Source organism: Artemia franciscana, unplaced genomic scaffold (assembly GCF_032884065.1).
Source record: "Artemia franciscana unplaced genomic scaffold, ASM3288406v1 Scaffold_1405, whole genome shotgun sequence".
Lineage (NCBI taxonomy): Eukaryota > Metazoa > Arthropoda > Branchiopoda > Anostraca > Artemiidae > Artemia > Artemia franciscana.
This window is the reverse complement of record NW_027062814.1, coordinates 51,559-72,978: the sequence shown is the minus strand read 5'-3', so window position 1 is coordinate 72,978 and position 21,420 is coordinate 51,559. Positions and strand designations below refer to the sequence as shown.

The window sequence follows — 21,420 nt, the reverse complement described above, 5'->3', positions numbered from 1 at the left end:
AGCTAGTACTTGAGAGTTCAAGTAATGGCATAAAAAGCAGTAATGACAGAAAAGAAACAGAATTGGTACTTGTAAAACGATGACCTATTTTCATTTTTTCTCTTTCAAAAACTAAAAACTATTTTACCTATTTGTCAAAGCCATCAACGTATCGAGACTGACCTATTGATAAGGGCCCATCTTTAAGCTTGTCCGATAATTTGGCCTTGACTCTACGAATCCAATAATTTGAAAGTTTGGATGCGACTCCAAGGGTCCTAAATTGAATAACTGTAGAATTATTATTAATATGTTAAAATCCTTATATTGTTTAACTCAAAATAATCTTGAACTCACAATTCTATACCAATAAACAAACACGATGGAAAAATTTACATATTACACGTTTCCTCCAAAAACAAGTAACGGCCCTCCAATTCAAGTTTAGTGGCAATAATGTGTCAAACACCTTTATAATTTTTCGTCAAACAAATTTCGCAATGTATTTGAATGAATGGTTTTTCTATAATTAATTCATTTCTATAATGATTCAAAATTACCTAAATTCTTTTTCGTTACATACAAAAATTTTGATTTTTAATTAAAAACTATTCCCTTCGGCGAAAAATCATTTCGGTGTTCGGCACCAGGACATCGCTAGAGCCGAAGGTAGCGGCCCATTCACAATGAGATTTTACTATTACTGAGATCTAGCAAGCGCTGATTTCAACGAATCAATTTCTTTATAATCTTTTGGATTTATTCGAAAAATCTGATTGGCTCAAGTAAGCACTACCTAAATCTTGATATTGATAAAAGCCCATTGCCGATAGATCCCAAATTATTTTTAAGAAATCCAGGGATTTTGAAAGGGAAACTATAGATAGTGAGTCTTTAGTGTCTTACTTTGTTAATGTCTTCACTGAGTCATCAACAATCTTCATGAAGACAAATTAGGCAGTTTTGACCCAATTATTTCTTAGAAATTCCCTCAAAAGTAACTAGCGGCTCTTTAACATGCACTTTGCCTGTATTTACATGCATTGGATTTATTATAGTGAAATGTTTAGAGGCAAAATCATACTCAGAACTAGATATTATAGTTCAATTTTCTTTTTAATTAAAATTTTTAAGAGTGCTTATCTGTCAACTCATTGTGTCAACTTATATTGCACCAACGACAGACAGAGGAAAGGCTTTTAGACACGTATTGTCAAACAACACCTGACAAAAATTTAGAACTGGAAACAATGTCAATCTCTATTCCCTCTTATTTCTATCATATAGTATTTTGTTATCTGCCTACTCTCTATTTTAGACCTATTAGGCTTCGTAAAAAGCTGAATAGGAGCAACTGTAGCAGTCGTTTTCATGTAGCTTGGTAAAGTGACATCAAACCAATAAACCATGGGCTAGGCATGCCCAGGGGATGACAACTTTCTTGTGGGGCTTCAGAGAGTAGTAGGTACAAACAGGGCCAAAAAATTCTAATTCCATTTACTTCAATAACTGACTATCTTCCCTAGTGTTTGTTAATATTCTTGATAATTTTGAGATAATATTTTGAAGAATGTAAAATATTATTCAGACCCAAACTTTAAATCTTCATCCTAAAAACGTGTTTTCCATGTTCTAGTTCAGGGTCTCGCCACAAACTTTCCAGATTCGAATCTACGTAGTTCAGAGGGTCAAATCTAAAGGGATTTATTCTACAGGGGATGTTTTAAAAATGAAACATGCAGAGTCAAATTCCAAGTGGAATTTTTCCTTGATTCAGCAAAGTGAATGTCATGGGTATTTAGGTTTATCTTAATAAGAGGAGGGTCTCGTAAAAGAGCGCAAGAATATTATCTTGTATTCAAAATGAGGACATTTTGCAGAATATGCTCCCGAGACTGGATGAATTTGAGCGAGTAGCACTCAAGGGAGTAGTGGGCAGCTCTACTTGTATAGATAAAGCACATACCCTGGCGCGAGAAAAGATCCATCTATGAGCATACTGAGGCAAAAGAAAGAAACTCATGCTATTACCGCTTCTGAGGACTGAATACCACTTATTGCTGGTGGCTGAAGAAATGTGGGTGACTCTCCCCTCTCTTTTGATGGGAGGGTGCTGCCTGTCTAAGCCAGTTGAAAATTGATGGGATTGGGAAAACAATTATAGACACCTTGAAACAACCAAAGGGAAAATAACCAAGGGGAACAAAATGGGGAAATTTGAACTTCTTGGGAGGGGTAAACAGGAAGGCTTTGAATAAATTGGCACGGAGGGGGAGCTTGCGTAGCGGTGTTTGCCTCAGGCGGATAGGTGAGCATCAAGTTTTTAGTAGTAGTAGCAGTAGTTGAAAGAACCAAGTAAGGATTTTCTACAAAGGAGAAAAAAGGAAATATGCAAGTCTCATCGCAAATACCATACCCCAGGGGGCATCAATTGCCCAGAGACCATTGGTGCTTTTTTGTGAGTGAAGCCAATAGGCCTGTGTGGCCTCAACTCAGTCTTGCGAGCCCACCCATAAAGATAGTGAAAACAATGCACGCCTTGTTGGAGTCAAACCAATACAGCCCTTGATTACTATTCCTTTTGACTTCACTGGCTGATTTCTCCTGAAAAGAGCAGATGTTGACAAGGCTTAATTTAGGCTCTGTCTCTATGTGCCACCTAAATTTTGATATTTTTGCCTTTTTAGCCGAATTTACCCAAGATAAGCCGCATCAGAAGTTTTGTGAGGTAACAATGTTGGAAAATGGCGAGATGTATTTCGAACTGCATTAAAAGGTTCGGTACCTAGGGCAATTAAAATTCCAAATTTTGGATACAAGAATAAGGAAACACAAAATATAGACTGAAAAAAGGTTTTCAGACAAAACAAAGAATTTTATTACTAAAAAGCAGAAAGTATGCATGCACTGTTCTTGGCTTTATTAAAACAATCAAAAATATGAACCGAACTGCTTGAGGCTTAGCAGTTGACCCTAGCAGTCGACACTTGCCAACACAAAGATTAAGTACAATCAGTTTCTTTTTCATCACTGCCATCAGTGTGTTTTTATTTGCTTTGCATCGACACAAATTCTCATTCTAGATGAATATGACCAAACAAGGATCTTTAAAGACAATTCCAGTCTTCTGAAAATACAAATTAGTTTTGCAATTAGGCTACAACCACCCATAAATAAGATTTACAGGTAAACAAATTCGGTAATTTATAATAGCAGTAAATAGTGAAGTAGTGACGGGCAACGTGGCATTTCAGTTAGCATTGTCAAATCAATATTTTGCTCTTTAGCGTTTGGTCTATGCCTTTTATGTCAACCTCTTTATTTTGCGGTCGTTTCAAAAATGATACATTAACAATGTTATAGCTAAATAGGGTTAGATCGGCAATATTTTGGCAGGTAAAGTAGGTAAGGTCACTCGAAGCTAAAAGGCCTATTGGTTAGAGAATCCTGCTATTTTAATATCCGCTTAGTTCAGGGAAAGTTCATTAAAGTTCATTTAAAGTTCAGGAAAGGACAAGTATGAAGTGGTTTGTGGTAGGCTAAAAGATTAAAATGGCATTGGTGATTTTTCTTTCCGACACTAGCACCGGTTTTTGTTCTTATAAATTATCCATGCTCTATGTTCCGAGGTTTAGTAGATCGAAGAATGAAGAACAAAGTTTAGTAGAATGAAGAAGTAGAATAATTAATTGCTAGGATTTATTGCGCATTAATAAATGTATTTCATTGTCTTACATTTTACATTATAGCGTTATATTATTACAATGTCTTGCATTATTTCTCTACCCCTATTTTCTTTGAGTGATCTTAATAGATGAATTTGAAGAAAGAAAAAAAGCTAAATAGACAGATCAAACTTTTGGGTTTAGAAGTTTAAACATTATTTTTTTAAACAATATTAAGCAATCTAAGCCATGTTTAATTTTTCAAAAAAGTATATTTTCCTTGAAATGAAAGATTTTTCTTAAGTTTTTAAAACTCATTCAGTGCCGAAAATGAGTTAAGACTCTAGACAGTTAGGGAAAATTTATTTCCAAAACTTTTGTATGAGGCAGGGTTACTAACATTTAATTCAAGGATATGCTATTTTGAAACCTTTTCTATCCTTTACTAAAGGCATAAGTAATACCCAATGGATTACACCCTTTAAATCCCTTAGTACCTTTTATTTAGCTTTTTTTTCTATAAATTATTCGAATTTTCATTACAAAATATTTCTTGTTAACTTGTTCTTGAGCAGTTTCCATCATACCATATTTTTATTAATGGTTTTATACGTCTTTTGCTTTTTCTTTAGCAGTTCATTATAAAATTTTTTTTTCTTGTGCTCTGAAAGTAAAATATTTTGAGTCAGTTTTGTAAAACTTCATCTTTTCCTGTCCCACAGATATTTTTTTTTTCTCTCTTTTTATTATTATATTTGCTTTGAAAATTGAAAAAAAACAAACAATAATGCGTTTTAAATCATGTAATTATCGTTTTATCGCCATACTACCGTCGTTTTATCGTTTCTACCGTCATTATATCATCATTTTACTCCGCATTCATCAAGTCTCACGGATTTGTCTCATTTTAATCATTCATCTGTGGCTAAGCAAAAACCAGGTCATTGAATTGGGCGAGAAGGGATCGAAAGGGAGGACTTAAAGGGAACTGGAACTCATGGGAGGGGGCTAAAGAGAGAAGCTTCAAATAGATTGTGGTGGAGGAGGAGCACACCTAACTGTTCTGATCTCTAGAGATTTACAATACTGTAGTGAGTTTACGTCTACACATAAATAATAGGATAATAGATTTAACAGTTTTTGTCGTTGAATTTCTAAGTTTACCAAAACAGATATACACAATTTCTGCTTATGAATAAAGGCATACGGCTTTACTTTAAATAACGAAACAAAAGAAAAAGTTATAACGCAGGTTCATCCAAGAAGAAAACAAAATTAACAAATTTAATCAACTCCTGCAAAACCCTCCGCTCCTAAAGCAATAAGTAATTTGTCCCGTAACTCCTCATAGGATTCATAAGGTGGCAAGTCAATTCGATTGAAGCAAGTATGTGCCCTCGGGAAATTACACTTCTCTCCCCATTTCTCAATGGTAAACAGCTGTGGTCCGTTGCTTCCGTAGAGTTCTTTAAAACCGTTCATAGGGACACGTGACGTACCAGTTACAAATTGAAGGAGCCTGGCTCTTTGTTCTCCCGTAAAAGAGAGTACAGCCTATAAAAGAAAAATAGTTACCTCTTTAACAATACACTGCTTGGATAGAATAGATACATAAAATAAAATCGTCAAATAAAAACCAACGAGGAAAAATCACTAGCAGAAAATTCATTTATTTGGCTTTTGTTTGTGACGCTTTTATTTTTCAATTATAGCTAGATATGATTTCCTGAGGCCATAATAATTTCAATGATTTAAGGCAAATGAAAACTATAAATTGGAATATTAAAGTGTTAAAAAACAACTATTTTATTGACATTTTGACTGACGAATTTAGACGCTTTCAAATGTACTTATTAGGAATTTTGGAAACACACATCCCAGAGGTGCGAAGCACATAAATGAGTGATATAGAATCACCGAACTCAGGCAGTTTGTGAGGCTTCGGATGGGAACGAAGATTATTTTAATGGGAAGAATTAGTGACAGTACTCAAAGGATTTAAAATATTAAAGCCCCAGGAGTTGATAGTGTGGTAATCACAGAGATATTAGCTTGATTTCTGCATCAGACAAATATTACAATACCGTTTTCGTGGCCGCAAAAGTTAATTTCAAGTGTACAATTTTTAGACAATATACACACACACACACACACACACACAAACACACACATATATATATATATATATATATATATATATATATATATATATATATATATATATACTAGCTGTTGGTGGGGGCACTTCATCCCCCCCCCGCACGTGTAATTCGTTACGCGCCATATTAGTTACGCGCCATTGTAGATGTGTCCCACCTGTGAATATATATATATATATATATATATATATATATATATATATATATATATATATATATATATATATATATATATATATATATATATATATATATATATATATATATATATATATATATATATATGTTTTTAACTACGTAAAACTTGCGAATATACAATATTCTTCGCTGTCCCATTGTCTGTGCATATAAATAGATTGTCAGGTTTACCGACTCTTGAACATGCAACATATAACTGTCTATGGGAAAACAATCCGTATTCAGATCTATACCGCAATTTTCTAATGATTGCCCTTGGACTTTGTTGATGGTAATTGCTAATCGAATATTCCCAGTGTCCTGGTCGTCATTTATATATCTCCCATGTGCCCTTCCGGCGTCCCCGTTGTAGTTGTGTCCCTGTCGTCATTTATATTCCCTGTGTCCCGGTCGTCATTTGTGTCCCAGTGTCTCGGTCTGTAATTTCTCTTTGATTGTCCCGTTCGTCATTTATATTCCCTGTGTCCCGCTCGTCATTTGTGTCACGGTCTGTAATTTCTATGAACCGGCGATTGTCCAGGATGTAAAAGCTGTTGTATCTAATCCCAATATGGATTGTATATAAATGTAATAAATGACAAATCATTAATCTATAGGCATAATATTTCATTGCGCTGCATTTCTTATCCATTTCTTTGTTAGTGGCTAGATTTATCAATTTAATATTAAGTGATAGCAGTCGGCTCCATCCCAAAAAATGATAGGATATTGTAGGGCATCGTAACATCAATGAGTTATAACTTTTCCTGAGGCACAACACATTCCCATTGTTTCGCCATTAAATTTCAAAGCCTTGCAATAGGGACAAATTTTAGACATAGTCCCGATTTGAACACATCTACTCAAGCTATAATCATCGACTGGGCTGTACCTGAATGCCAGGCGAAAATTTTCAGGTTGCTCTTGTGATTCCTCGCCACGCTTTCTTTTGGTGATTTCTCTTTGAGACGCAAGCCTGTTTTCACGCTGTTGTTGTGATTCCTCGGCACGCTTTCTTTTCATACTTTCTCTATTGAGGCACCTTGAATCGCAAAACGTCTAGAAGTTCATTCATTTTGCTCACACTTTCATCTAGGATGCTTGAATCATCAGTATAATCTAAGCCGAGGAGAGTTTTCCCTCCCCATTTGATTCTATATTCTCCCATTGCCTTCCCTGTTCTCCTTAAGACAATGACAATCAAATCAATCCATATAAATGGGAGTAGAACACAACCCTGCTTAACTCCTGATTTAATACTAAACAAGCTGCTAACCTCATTTCCTATCTTAAACGCTGCAGTGTTATTCTCATACACAGAACTATTCAGTTTAACGTCTTTGCCTTGTACATGATACAAGGATAAGACCTTCGCAAGCTCTCCTACCAGCTGAATCCAACGCTTGCTCATAATCTATAAAACTGAGGACTAAAAGGTTGATGATTCAGACGCTTCTCATTAACCTAAGAGTGAATATTATCGACAAATCCTCTACGCATTTTGAAACCACACAGTTCTTCTCTTAAAACTTTGTCTACAGCATCTCCAAATATAAAAATATTATCATACTCAGTAATTTGCTACCTACAAAAACCAGTCTAATGCCTCCATAATTACCAAACTCACTCTTATCACCTATCTTATACAGGGGGTTTAATTAAGTGTTTTCCCAAAATCGCTTAGTACTTCTCCTTTTCAAGAAATTATTCATAATCCTCATTAACTTATTTCTAACCTCATTGCCATCACATTTAGGAAATTATTTTGTTACACTATCAGCACCTTAGGTCTGATTTTTTTAAATCCTTTTTTTTAATGTCATTAATTCTTCCTCACAAAATAAATCTTCCTTCACATCCAAGGTGTCAAAAACTTTTTCATTTTCCTCTATATCCTTTCCTGACCTCGGAAAAAGAAATGGTCCAGAACCAGAGCAGAATGGGGACCAACTCATCTTCTTAGGTCTACACCAAAGTGCTTAAGCTGGCTTTGAACCGAAGAGTAAAGAAGTCCCTGGGACCTTCAGTTGAATGGAGGCTTTGTGCAATCCTGGGACCATTTTGGTCACAACGAGGTTTTTCACACTTGGCAAAGCTCTTCATTCAGCAAGAGTCAAAATCCTGCACAGACAGTATCAAGTCTATCACCTCCGACCAATTACATATTCATGCCTACAAATATTATGCTACTACGGGGCAACCCATAGTAGATCAGAAAGCTAAGAAGAAGTTTTTCAGCCCCAAAATGCCAACAATAACAGACAAAGCCCAGAGAAATTATCCATACGAATGCTGTGTTGTTTACTAGGCTATAATTTTCTCGAGGGGCATCACCCTTCATGTGGGACTAGAACTAACCGCAAGGTTCTCAGTCTTGCAGGTATCCCAACCAGTTCAAAGCAGGCCATCAGATTCATCATTGTATTCCGTCAGATATGTTTAAAACAACTACACCCTTGTAGATTTAATTTTTTTATAATTATTATTATTACTATTCAAATGTGCAGTTTACCAATTTCCTTGGACGCCATTCGAAGAAAGCCAACGGGAAGAATCCAGGCATACATTTTATTTTTTCAGAGGGGGGGGAGCATTATTCTGGAGGGAAGAGAAAAAAAAAATAGAAAACTGCACGGAAGACACGGGATACAATAGAAAAAACGCCAGAGCTCAAGATTTTTAAAGACAGGGGCCCAAAGAGCGTCAGTATAAGTATCTGGATCAAAACTCGTCCTATCACCTGCAATCCGAACCATTTTCACTCTTAATATCTATTTTCCAAAGCTATCTATATTTCCGTGAGCAACAACGGGATGTAAAGCTCTCCCAAATCGAATCTAAAATGGGGTTCCTTCCAATTGTTCTATTCAATTATAGAAAATACATTCACATTTCCTTAAACAAAGTACACTATTAAGTGAGCAATTTATATCCGTGTGGTACATCAACAGTTTATAGGTCAATTCTCCTTATCAGTCAGTAACAATTCTCACACTCGATAAGTTTCCATCGCGCTCGATTACCCCCTAGAGCTTGGGATGAAGACTTACCACATTTCGACCGTCAATTATACAGGATTCATTGTCCATATTACGGCCATCAGGAAAATGGCACTTTTTGTAAAAGGAATTTCCTGCATGACTTTTATAATTAACATAGGGTATTTTACGTAAAAAAAAAGGGGGTTAAAAATGACACTAGAAGTATAATTTTAATCCAGATCAAAACTTGCCGATCGCAAGATCTCATTACGAACGGGTTAGCCTTAATTAAAACTCGATATAAGATTAATCTTATTATCAATGGTCCTTAAGGGAAAATTTATCACTCTGAGCAGAACTCACCAAACATATTTTCTGTTTGGATCTCACCAAACACAAAAAAAAATCAGTTATATTTTCACCATTTTGAATTAGTGTTCGGGTTGCAATCCATATTTTATAAGTACAAATGCCCAGTATAAAAGTGGGTGAATCTTTTTCAGAACATTATTGAAGCAAGTTGATGCTTCGTTCATTGGTCCACTGACAATCACAGCAGTTCCTGAGGAGCTCTAAAAATAATCCAATTTCGTTTTAAAGGGACTTTGAACCATATGCACCTGGCTTGGTTTTTGTCCATTGCCTCACCTCATAAGCACATTACGCGCTGCGTACGCAGAGTTCAATGCCAAGTGCTAAAGTTACATCATGGTAAGTGTAATCTTTCACAATCAAACAAGCCCTTCACACAACGCTAAAGTAAAGTAAAAAATTAAAAATTAAACTAAAGTAAAAAATTAAATCATCACAGTCATCATCAATATAGAATCGAGATTCAATTCAATTTTTTTAATGGCTCATTCAGGAATTCCATTTTGTTGCTACTATGTTGGCTTTTACATAACAAAAAATAAATAACGTGAAAAAAAAAACATGTGACGTAAAATTCTCTTTAAAGCTCGAGCCTACTTGGCATATGGACAAAATTTTATCCGTAAGATTACATAACGTAACGTTAAGTCATGCAATTGCCAAAAGTTCTACGGTATAGACTGAAAGCACTATTACCCAAAAATATGTTACGCGGATACGTTAAAATTACACGTTTGCCTTTTTCTGCTCTCTAAAACCTGTTTCTGACTTCCAATTGTTAAATGTTCCACTTAGAGACTCCGTTATTCATTCTCCCGAATACCTAAAGACGAGAATAAATCTGGTATAAATTTCTTAGAATTATCAGATTGCCAATATAATTTCTTCAATTGAAAAGTGAGTGCTTTATCAAATTTTTGTTATTCAAATTTTTAGTATTTCTTAAACAACATTTCAACCAATGAATTTGATCATAATGTGTTTTCTCCACCTAAATTAAGGCTCTTTGTTAAGGTGTTGTGCTATTGCGCAACAATAATGGTAAGTCAATAACAATTAATGGTAAGTCTTCCCCTTAAGAGTGTTACTTTAACGGTCTTTATGAAGGTTTATGAAGCTTCAAAAGGTTTTGATAAAGATTTCTTTTTGTCTTTAACTTTCACAAAGATGTGTGACTAGCTAAGCCTTGAATAAAATAGACTTTTCGGCTCATTAAAATTTAAAGCTAAAATTAGTGATACCCTTGAGGAAGAAGGAGAAAATGATGAAATAATCTAGAACTTACCCCCAAAGGATAGAAAATTGAATTATAAGATGAATTTTGTGTAATATGTGAGGAAAGCCAACCAAGGAGAACAGAGGAAAAGTAAAATATAATTACAACCAAATATGAATCATGACAATTGTAATTTCGAATCAAACAAAGAATAAATAAAGACAATGTTAATAGTAAACACCCTCAGAAAGAAATTTCATCTAATGTGAATGAGTACAAAACGTACCTTATCCTCCAAACCCATTGAATACCTACAAGACATGTATGATATTTTTTTTTGCAGAATCCACCTAGTGGCAAATTGTCCACTAATAAAAATTAAATTATAAAGAAATTGCATCTAATATAAAAACAGTACAGAAAATGGCTTACCCTCATAACTATGCGATTTGGATGCAGGAAGGCTGCAATATGGAGGGAAAAATGCTAGTAAAATCTTGATGTTCATATTATTGAAGAATAATACAGTTTTTTTTCTTATTGCTCGTGGTGCCACAGAAATCCTTTATCCACCCTCCGTGCAAGCTTTTTATACGGCAGATTAAAACTTTTTTTCTGAACAAGTTCAAACATGTAATCATAGGTTGAACAGAGAATCTTACATCAATTATTAATAGGGCTTAGTGCACGTGCATGAACACGATTACTTTGGTGCAGGCGTAAGCAAGGTCATTCACATCTGCGATGCAATTTCCAAGAAATTGCATCTAATATGAAAAGAGTACAGAAAAATGGCTTACCCTCCAAAACCATTGAATAACTATGTGATTTGCATGGTATTCTCCTTTGTAAAACGTATTTTGTTTCCAATCATTAACATCTATTTGACCAATACCACATAGAAGTAGTTCAATCTCATTTTCATCAAAAACTTTTAACTTTTCAAGGGATATGATTTCATTAAAACCCTCTAGGAATGCATTCATTTGAGATGTCACACGAGACACAAATCGCCACTGAATAACTGACCTGAAATAAAAAACGGAATGTCATTTAGCGACAAGCATTTTGCTTAGCGTTTGATGTATTAATAAATAATAAATTATAAAAACAAATTAAGAATGTTAAAGAAGAAATGGGTGCTCACTGTTCAATCAGCTGAGTTAATTAGTATATTTAAAGAACGTAAAATCAAGTATTGACAACGGACTAGGTTGGGAAGTCTAAAATAAAGCTTAAGCACGAGCCATAGTCACATATTTTATTGCATGTAAATGGAAATATTTAAAAATAACAATTAGGACAAGATACTAAAATATTGTTTAATAATTTCTTAGATCATTTTGCCTTTCCATTTACAGAATTTAAAAAATGAGATTGTAATGAAAACGGGCATGATATTATTAGCAAAATAGTTTACAAAAAAAGGTCACCAAAAACTTTAAATAATAAAGAAAACGAATATTTCAGCTTCACGCCCTTAACCCTTCTAAATATTTCGTCTTGGCTTCCGGGCGTGAAGTTGAAATATTCGTTTTCTTTATTATTTAAAGTTTGTAGTGACTTTTGTTTTATTTTGTCTACTGTTTTCTTTAAAATATTAAACTCGTCTTCACTATATTATTATTTGTTAGATTCTACAAAAACGCTGTTTGGCATCAAAAATAACAAGTATAACAACAAGCAACAAGATCTACAACTTACAAATTGTTTTCCTTGATTTTAACGTCCAACTTGTCTAACAAAAGAGGAAAATAAAAATGAGAAAGGGAAAATTGATACAAACGAAAAGAAAACAAGAAAAATTGCAACAGGGTAAAAAACCCTGTTTCAATACTAAATTGATCCCATATATCGCTTTCAAATACACAAATAAACATAGATTCATCAGACATATAGGAAAACTGCGGTTCCATTCTTCTATCTTTTTATTTCAGAAAATTTTGCCCTAAATGATAATTCTGATTAATCTATCATAAAGGTCGACCTTGGATGTTCAAAATTGTTCATTTAAAAAAATACGAAGAGAATACAGAGAATATTGGCGTTATAGTTGTGGTATAACTTATTCAGCCCTTCGGTTTTATATAAAATTAATTAGGTTTATGAACGAAAAATAAAATAGGGAGTGATTTTGTCAAGTATATAGTAGATACTTGACTTCCTTTTCTTCTCACTGCTGTTCATATTACAAAATAGCATATTTTCCCCCTCTCAACATAGGGGTTAACTAATCCAGTTCATTCACAAAACGTTTATTTGTATAGGCCAAGTAAGAAGAGGGACAGAACCACCTACGCACACTAACTAACTATTCAAAGCTTAATATGCACACAAATAGATTTTGACAGGCTGACCTGCATTTTGGAAAAATTATTGAACACCAAGTCTGGCTTTAGACAGAAAAAGATATAAAATTTAGCCTAAACTTGCCACAATGTATTGAAAAACAACAAGAGACATCTTGGTTACCAACAAAATACATACTCATTAGATTTGCGTTTTATTAAAAAGTTCACAATGAGTTGCCAATGCTTCAACCACAATATTACCAATCCTACAGAAGAGGCAAAATTGCCAGAACAAGGCCAGATTTTGTGAGATAAAGCCCCCCCCTCCTACCCTCACCTCCGCAAAAAAACTTCAAGCGGAACACTCAATGTGTTCATCAATAATAGAATGAATTCGTAATGCTAATGAATATATTCATGTATGCTAAACTTACACCGCACGGGCATTGAAAACCACAATAAAGTTCTTAAATACCCCCCCCCCCCAAAAAAAAAATAAAACAACAAAAAACTGATATACTTGAAAATGCATAAAAAAGCAATGATTTGGTTAGAAGCTTTTTAATTACGATTAACAGCATTTTGTATGTCATTTAATGTAATACAAACATTTAACATAAAACATTCATAAATATTTTGTACCCCACTTTTTTTACATTTTAATATAGGTTATAAATAAGATAAGCTTCATCTCAAGATATGGTCTCCTGGATTAGGGAACAATGAAACAATTTTATAGAAATGCATAACAACTAATAGCTTTTAGAGAAATGAAATATAATTTTTAGATATAATGTATCTATAAGACACGGGCTTCTCATTGTTAAGATTTACTTACAAAAGAAGAAGTATCACAAACTACTGATTATTCGTCAAATAGCCTACCAATATTGTAGTTTCACTCTCCAATTTCTTTGTACCCTCAGGTTTTTGTGATATAGGGGAAAACTACCCCTTTTGAGACAAAATTTTCTTTAGTAATTCATCAGCCTCATATACCCAGCTAAAAAAAAGAGTGAAAAAAATTACATATACATCACTACTATAGCTTCTAACATTAATTAAATAATTTTTTTTTATTGAAAGCAAGGAACAACATTAAAACTTAAAACGATAGAAACTATTGTAATAAGTATAACTAAATGAATATAAACTATTATCGATTAAAAGTTAAAAAACCATTTCTTTCCAAAAATCTAATTAATAAATCTTTATCGAGTCTTAGCCGATTTGACGCACGTCATTAAACCACAGAAAAGTACGTGGCTGGAAAAATGTTTTTTTTTTGGGAAAGTATAAAAAGTAAAGTTTTCTAGCTTTGGCGCTTGTTTTCTTAAGTCATTTGTCGTCTAAAAAGGATATAGCATAAGTAAGTGTGATTTAGGTTTTGTTAGGCGTTTTTATAAGTGTTATTGGTTGTCTCGTGCTTGCCCTACATTTTCAGTTAATACAGTAGTTGAAAGAGAACCTGGGATTTCCTTAGTTTGAACTCGGTCAGGACCAACGCATACTTGTCTAGGCATGTGGTGTTGCAACACCATCGACTGAGGTGTTGCAGTTATCTACGCCTGCGGCTGCTAGCACTGGGTGTTTCGAACCCGGTGGGCTCGCCTTAACAAGCATTAAGGACCCCCGAAAAAGATTCACGCCTGATAGTTGACCGTTGGGCTAGTACAGTCTTCAAGCGCAGCGAACCGAGTGACCTAAGAGCATTACTATATTCCACATATTCCCCCTTCTTATCTCCCGCTCTATCTGCTAAAGTATTAAGTTTAAAAAAAAAATACTTCTCATTTAAATTCAACTACCCTCATGTTTGAGCAGTCTTTCTTATAAAGTGTGACAAAAAATCGAAGTTTAAATCCATTCAAATTCAGAATAGTTACTATTCGTTTTTAGTTTTAATTTGCTCCTTTCTTTAAGTTGAAAAAGCTTCTTTTTACTTACTTTCTGACCCATTTTCAAATCGTACCATGCAATCCCCTTCCTCCTGTCAAGTCATAGGCAGAATTATGATTGTTGGATATTTCAACCATGGTGAATCAAATGGCTATCTCAAATTTTTTATCTGATGACTTTGGGGAAAAAGAGGGCAACGAAGGGAGCTAATCGCCCTCAAATAATTTTGATTATTTAAAAATAGCACTAAAACTTTCCATTTCCGTTGAAATGATCAATTAATGAAAGGAGAAAGCAGTTGCAAAGATCCTCACGAAAGCGATTCTTCCTATCCCTCCATCCATTTTTGAACATCTTCCGCAACAATCAACCAAGATATCCTCTGTCTGGAAAATGAGGACGGGGAACAAAGCTGTGGTGATGAACTGGCTAAGAAAAAAAAAGGAGTACTTGCAGCTTGGCTGGTGATTTGAAATTCAAAGAAACAACATCAGCTACACTACACATCACTGACCTAATGTCCAAGATAAGGTCATATCGGCCAGCCAGATTTGAAACAGTCAAATCCTTCGCGGAAAGATTGCTTCTATCATTTCTGAATGACCTTCCATTGGGTATCCTGAAGTCCACGTTGTCGCAGATCGGTACGACGGGCTGTTTGGGAAGCTCACGGACACCGGAGAGTCGATCTCCTTAAAATCAGCATGCAGACTCTGACGAGGGAAAGAGAAAAACATCCAGATTTCCGCTCTTAGCACAGTTGAAGAATGGGATGCCGTACTTTCAACCTCAGCGTCTAAAAGCCGGCTCCTTGAAATTCTGTATGAAACCTGGGAGCAGATTGGTGATCAGCTTCGAATGCACTCAACCTTTTTCTCTCAAGTGACTTCAAAAAGATATTCAAAGTGTTTTTGGTCAAGTGTGACTGCAGTCCAACTTTAATAGAACACTGTGACTAGATGAATACTTGTTCTCCAGTCACAAAGAGGCTTACCAGCGCCTTATAACAAATGCCAAGTACGCCATCTTTGATTTAATGTCCAAGATACGGTCATATCGGCCTGCCAGGTTTGAAACAGTCAAAGCCTCTACAAAAAGATTCTGAATGAGTAAAATATCCCTGGAAGCATTCCTCCACACAAAAAGTTATCCCCTTAAAAATCCCCCTACCCTCGAAGAAAAAACCTGCATGTTTCCTAATGGAAAATGCTATATGTAAACAATGGGCAAATTGCATAACTTATCGCCCTTTCCCTAGAAGTTGTGGGGGTCACGTCATACCAAGAATTATAATTACTAGACATTTCAATGATGCTGAATCAAATGGCTATCTAAAAATTTTTATTTAATGCCTTTAGGGAAAAAGAGGGCAACGGAGGGGTCTAATCACCCTTAAATAATTTTAGTTATTTAGAAATAGCACTAGACTTATAATTTCCGTTTAAATGATTCCTCTACCGATCTTCTACGACAATTGGTTCGGATATAATCATCCCTGGAAAAAACGAACAAACAAAAACACATATTCAAAATTTCACATTTTCATAGATAGGAGCTTGACACATCTAAGGTGGGCTTCTATGATATGCTGAATATGACAGAAACACCGCTTGACATTTTGGGGTTTCCCCCCTTTTTTTGACGATCTGGCAAATTTTCTTTGATCAAATGTTTTGACGGAAAAACAGTAAACTTAATAAATTTTATTTATTTACATTCGGCTTAAAAAGCTAATCCTTCTGATGCCTCTATTGTTTTTTTTTTCTACTGAGTCGAGTGGTTGAACTGGGCTGTTAAGCTAAGATAGCCAAATCAAAACTATAGAACCGAAGAATTTTTTAATTTAACAGTACTTCATGTACAACTACAACTTACCATCGTCCGAATGATGGTCCCATCAATTTTGTCGATGCCACGATAAAAACGATTGTAGTGGGCATTTCGAAGGAGCCTCAAGAGTGGTGCAATGCGGCCCTGCCCATAAGGCGGCAATTTACCTTACTGTCCAAGACACAACATAATAAAAAAGAGTTACTGAATATATTTATCCTTATTTTCATTCGTGACGAATACATTTGCTCCACCAGTGATAAGCTCCCTTTGTTTCATCACTCCAAGTAATTCTTCGTCAACACAAAAAGACTTACTGTCATAAAAAAGACTTCACAAAAAGACTCACTGTCATAGACAACATGAAAAAGACTTACTGAATATATTTATCCTTGTTTTCATTCGTGACGGATACATTTGCTCCACCAGGGATAAGCTCCCTTTGTTTCATCACTCCAAGCAATTCTTCGTCAACACAAAAAGTCAGTTCCAACTCACTTGGATCGTTTTCTTTGATCCAGTTCAATGAATTATAATACTCCATATCAACACTTTCCATGTCTCTCAATTCTATCGTTTTTCGAATCATCATTTTGTAAAATGGCCGAATGAAAAACGCTAAAAAATTAAACATGTAATTTATAATGCAGAGGACAAAAACCCAAAAAGTAAATTTCACACTAAATACGTATCTATGTAAGTGCTTAAGTTGCGTTAAACATTTCACACATAAACAAGTCCTTTTAGACAAGGCCACCGCAAACAATTCAGAAACCATCATAATTAGCCTATCCTTTGAAATCATCACAATCACCACAAGCAATTCACAATTCAACAATTAAAACGCGAAATGGAGATGAAAAATCTAAGCTCTGATCAGGAGTGAGATTATTAGAAAAAGTTTAATTTATTTAAAAAGTGAATTTATTGGTTAATCCAAAAATAATTTATTTATTATTAATATTTCTCAGCCAGAAATTGAATTTTGTAGCAGTTATTGTGACTTTTCCACAACGTGGCATAAACTTACATAACGTAAAATTCCAAGAAGAGCTCGAGTTTACTTAGAACTACATACGTTACAGACAACGTTTACTTAGTACAATTACATAACGTGACATAAAGTCCTTGGTTTTACGGCATAGTGTGAAATAACCTAAAGAGTGCAGCTGCCATACACTTAGATACTTTTGAAGTCTTCACTTACATTTGCATGAAACTCTCAAGAAGAAGGAGAAAAAAGGCATCAAAGCTCTATGTTACAAATCCGTCAATAAAAAGGTCTTCAAAATTCTAACCTATGAATCTAAAGAATGAATGGAAGAAGAATATAAATAAATAAATAACTTTATTCCTCACGCCTCTCAATACAAAATTTCTTTACAACTGACACCTTTTTAAAAGAAAAATGTTATGGCAGGGCGAAGAGCGGATCGACTGCGGCATGATTTCCATTTAAAGTCGTCCTACGTTAAAAGTCTCGAGATATGGTATGTTTATGTTTAGGCTATTGGAGAAGGCTTCCAGTGATTTCATCTTTTCGACTGGGAATGGTAGTTTGTTCCAGATCCTGATGACCCGGGGTATGAACGAATGTTGGTAAGAATTAGATCTTGCAATCTTCATCTTCACGGGCTCCAATTGCAGACTGTGCGATCTTGTGTTGCTTTGGGGAGTTATTTGAACAAGCTTGTCTTTTACGTTCCCAAAATTCTCATGAACTATCTTGAAGAAGGTTTTTAAGTCTAAGATCGTTCTTCTTGTCTCAAGTTTATGGAGAGTGAGTCTTCTTAGAGCTTCGTCATACGGAAGGTTTCTGAATCCTTGAAGTCCTTTTACAAAGCGTTTCTGGACCCGTTCTATTCTGTCAATATCCTTTTTGAGATATGGCGACCAGATGACAGTGGCGTATTCAAACTGTGGCCTGACATAGCTTGTGTATGCTAAGATCTTTGAGTGATTGTCAAGGTATTGTAGGGAGTGACTGAGTAGCCAGAGAGTATTCGACGCTTTACGCACAACCAGGCCGATATGCTTTTCTGGTTTGAGGTCCAAGCTCAGAATTACACCTAGGTCCTTTTCACAGGTAGATTTTGTCAGGTCGATACCTTTCATTTTGTATGTGTACATCGGATTTTGGCGGTCAAGATGGACTACAGATCATTCTGCTAAATTTGGTGAAAGTTGCCATTCTTCGAGCTTCTCTGTCAGGGCGTCCAAGTCGCTTTGGATTTGTGATGATGCACTAGCTTCTCCCAGGAGCTTCCTATCGTCTGCAAACAGGCCGAAGTCGGTTTGGGAAATGGCATTTATGCAAATGTCTATGTACATGACGAACAAGACTGGGCCGAGAACACTACCTTGTGGGACGCCACTGGTTGCATCTGTCCATGTGGATACTGTGTCTGCAACCTTGACTACTATTTTTCTATCATTCAAGTACGCTGAGAGCCAATTTTTTAGCTGTTCCTGGATTCCATAGACTTCAAGGCAGTGGATGAGTTTTCGCAAGGATATTCGGTCGAAGGCCTTAAGTAGATCGATTAGGATAATATCTATTGGAATCCCACGGTCAAGGGTAGACTGGATGTAGTCGTGTATCACTACTAGTTGGGAAACAGTAGAACGATTTTTCGGAAGCCATGCTGATGATCTGAGATGAGGTTGTTCAATTCGAGGTGCGAGTTTAACTTTTCCACTATGACCCTTTCCATGATTTTCAGGAAAGGTGAAGCAAGGCTGATCGGGCGATAATTCTCCGGGTCACTCCGTTTCCCTTTTCTTTTGAAAATAGGTGTTACATGGGATAGCTTCCAAGAAGTAGGAAACTTGCATTGCTCGAATGAGATTTGGAGAAGTATTGCCAGAGGTTCACATAGCTCGTCTCTCACTTCTTTCAGGATGAAGGACGGGATGCCATCAGGATTGAGTGCTTTTGACGCTTTCATGCCCTTCATTGCTCTTAGAACACTTCCTGGCGTGAAGCCAATGCTGTGGAGCTCGCTTCCTGGGTGTGAGTCTTGGAGTTGAGGTAAATAGCCATCGTCAACAGTGAACGTACTGGCGAAGAATTTTACAAGAGCATTCGCCTTATCTAGGCTAGTGCTATGGACCACATCACTTCGATCTATTAGTGTTGGTAGTTTCTGTTGCTGACCTAGCTTGCGTTTGCACAGGTTGTAGAAATCACTTTTTGTTCTTATTTTCTGGAATTCTTCTCGTTCGCAATCTTTGTTGTAGTTTCTGATAGCTTTTCTACATTTTGAGCTGAGTTTCTGAAGCTTGGCGAGTCTACTTATGCTTCCAGAAATTTTATTTTATTTCTAGATAACTTCGAAGACCACACTCCCTTTCCATGACGAAAGTAGAACAGTTCAAAATGGGGATGATACCTTTTTATTGACAGTGAATAGATACAAAAATTATTTAACTGGATATTTCGAACACATATACAGTGTTCATCTTTGAGAGAGAGAGAGAGAGAGAGAGAGAGAGAGAGAGAAAGATGGGTTTATTAATATAAATAACAAAACAAAACAAGCAAATGGCCCGAAGCAAAGCTTGTTTGGGCTTACAACCCCAATACACATACAAATAAAACAATACGAAAAAGAAGAAAAAATAAAAAGAAAAGAAAAGGAAAAGAAAAAAGAAAGAAAGAAGAAGAAAAAATCAATTACCCTGCATTTCAATCGAAACGGATTTACACTTCAAAAGAGACAAAACAAAAAGAAACTAAAACCACTTTACCAGTATCGCCAAAATCAAAACCAACATCTTGGCTCCACTTGAGGTCCACTCAACTATCAAAACCATAAATATTAAGGCAAAATAGCTTTAATTCCCGCCGAAATTCAAAAAAAACTATCCATGTTTCTCAAAGTCGTAGGTAAACAATTCCATGCATGGGGTCCTAGATGCCGAATTGAAAATTGAGATCTACGGGTAATAGCAAGCGGACGACGAATTATATCGGACTGTCTCGTAGAATGCGTATGAATATCACTTCCTAATTCAAACATACTTTTAAAACATGTTGGTAAACAATTTTGAAAATATTTATATATAAACAGGCTTCGATAAAAAATAATAAGTCCTGCTAAAGGCAAGATTTTGCATTCTATATACCTCTTTTGTACCGAGTCTTTAAAACCTACACCACATAACACTCGAAGCGCTTTATTTTGCAAAACTCGAACACGATGGAGATGAGAAGGAAATGTACTACCCCAAACATTGCAACAATATAGCAGATAAGGATGAATTAAGGAATAATATATTGTTCTTAAAATATCTCTTGGGAAAATATACTGCAACTTTCTTAAAATGCCAACATTCCTAGCGAGTTTAAGACTAATATAATCTATATGTTCTCTAAAGCTGACATTCATCAATTAAAAACATTAAAAGACATTCATCAATTAAAACTCCTAGATATTTTGTACAGTTTATTCTTAAAATACTCATATCAGCAATATCAAGTCTGTCTATCCAAGGGTAATAATTTGAGCTCCTACCATACAATAAAAAGCAAGATTTACTATAATTCAAATTTAACTTATTAAGCTTCATCCAATTTTGTACAAACTCCAGACAAGAACTCATACGACTCAACAGCTAAATTCCTGTTCGTGCAGCCACAGTTATATGAGTGTCATCCGCAAAGCTGGGAACAATTACTTTTTCCCCGTCACATCCAATGTCAAGATCATACGAAATCATATTAAAAGCTCTACATAAATCATTTATAAAAATTAGAAATAACAGGGGACCAAGAACAGATCCTTGAGGTACTCCAAATTTGACACTACTGACTGAAGAAACATTATCTCCTAGTTGTACATATTGAGT

General features: G+C 35.3%; 1 protein-coding gene across 1 annotated transcript in view; it reads right to left on the bottom strand.

Annotated features, from left to right (window-relative positions):
* Window positions 1–278: 278 nt before the first annotated feature.
* Window positions 279–21,420, bottom strand: part of LOC136042516 (E3 ubiquitin-protein ligase NEDD4-like) — a gene marked incomplete at its 5' end in the record, with an annotated part of 70,807 nt that continues 49,665 nt past the window's right edge. The window contains 3 exon segments of the mRNA XM_065727479.1: window positions 279–5,198; window positions 11,350–11,578; window positions 16,947–17,187. Of these exon segments, the coding sequence (XP_065583551.1) occupies window positions 4,929–5,198; window positions 11,350–11,578; window positions 16,947–17,187 (740 nt within the window).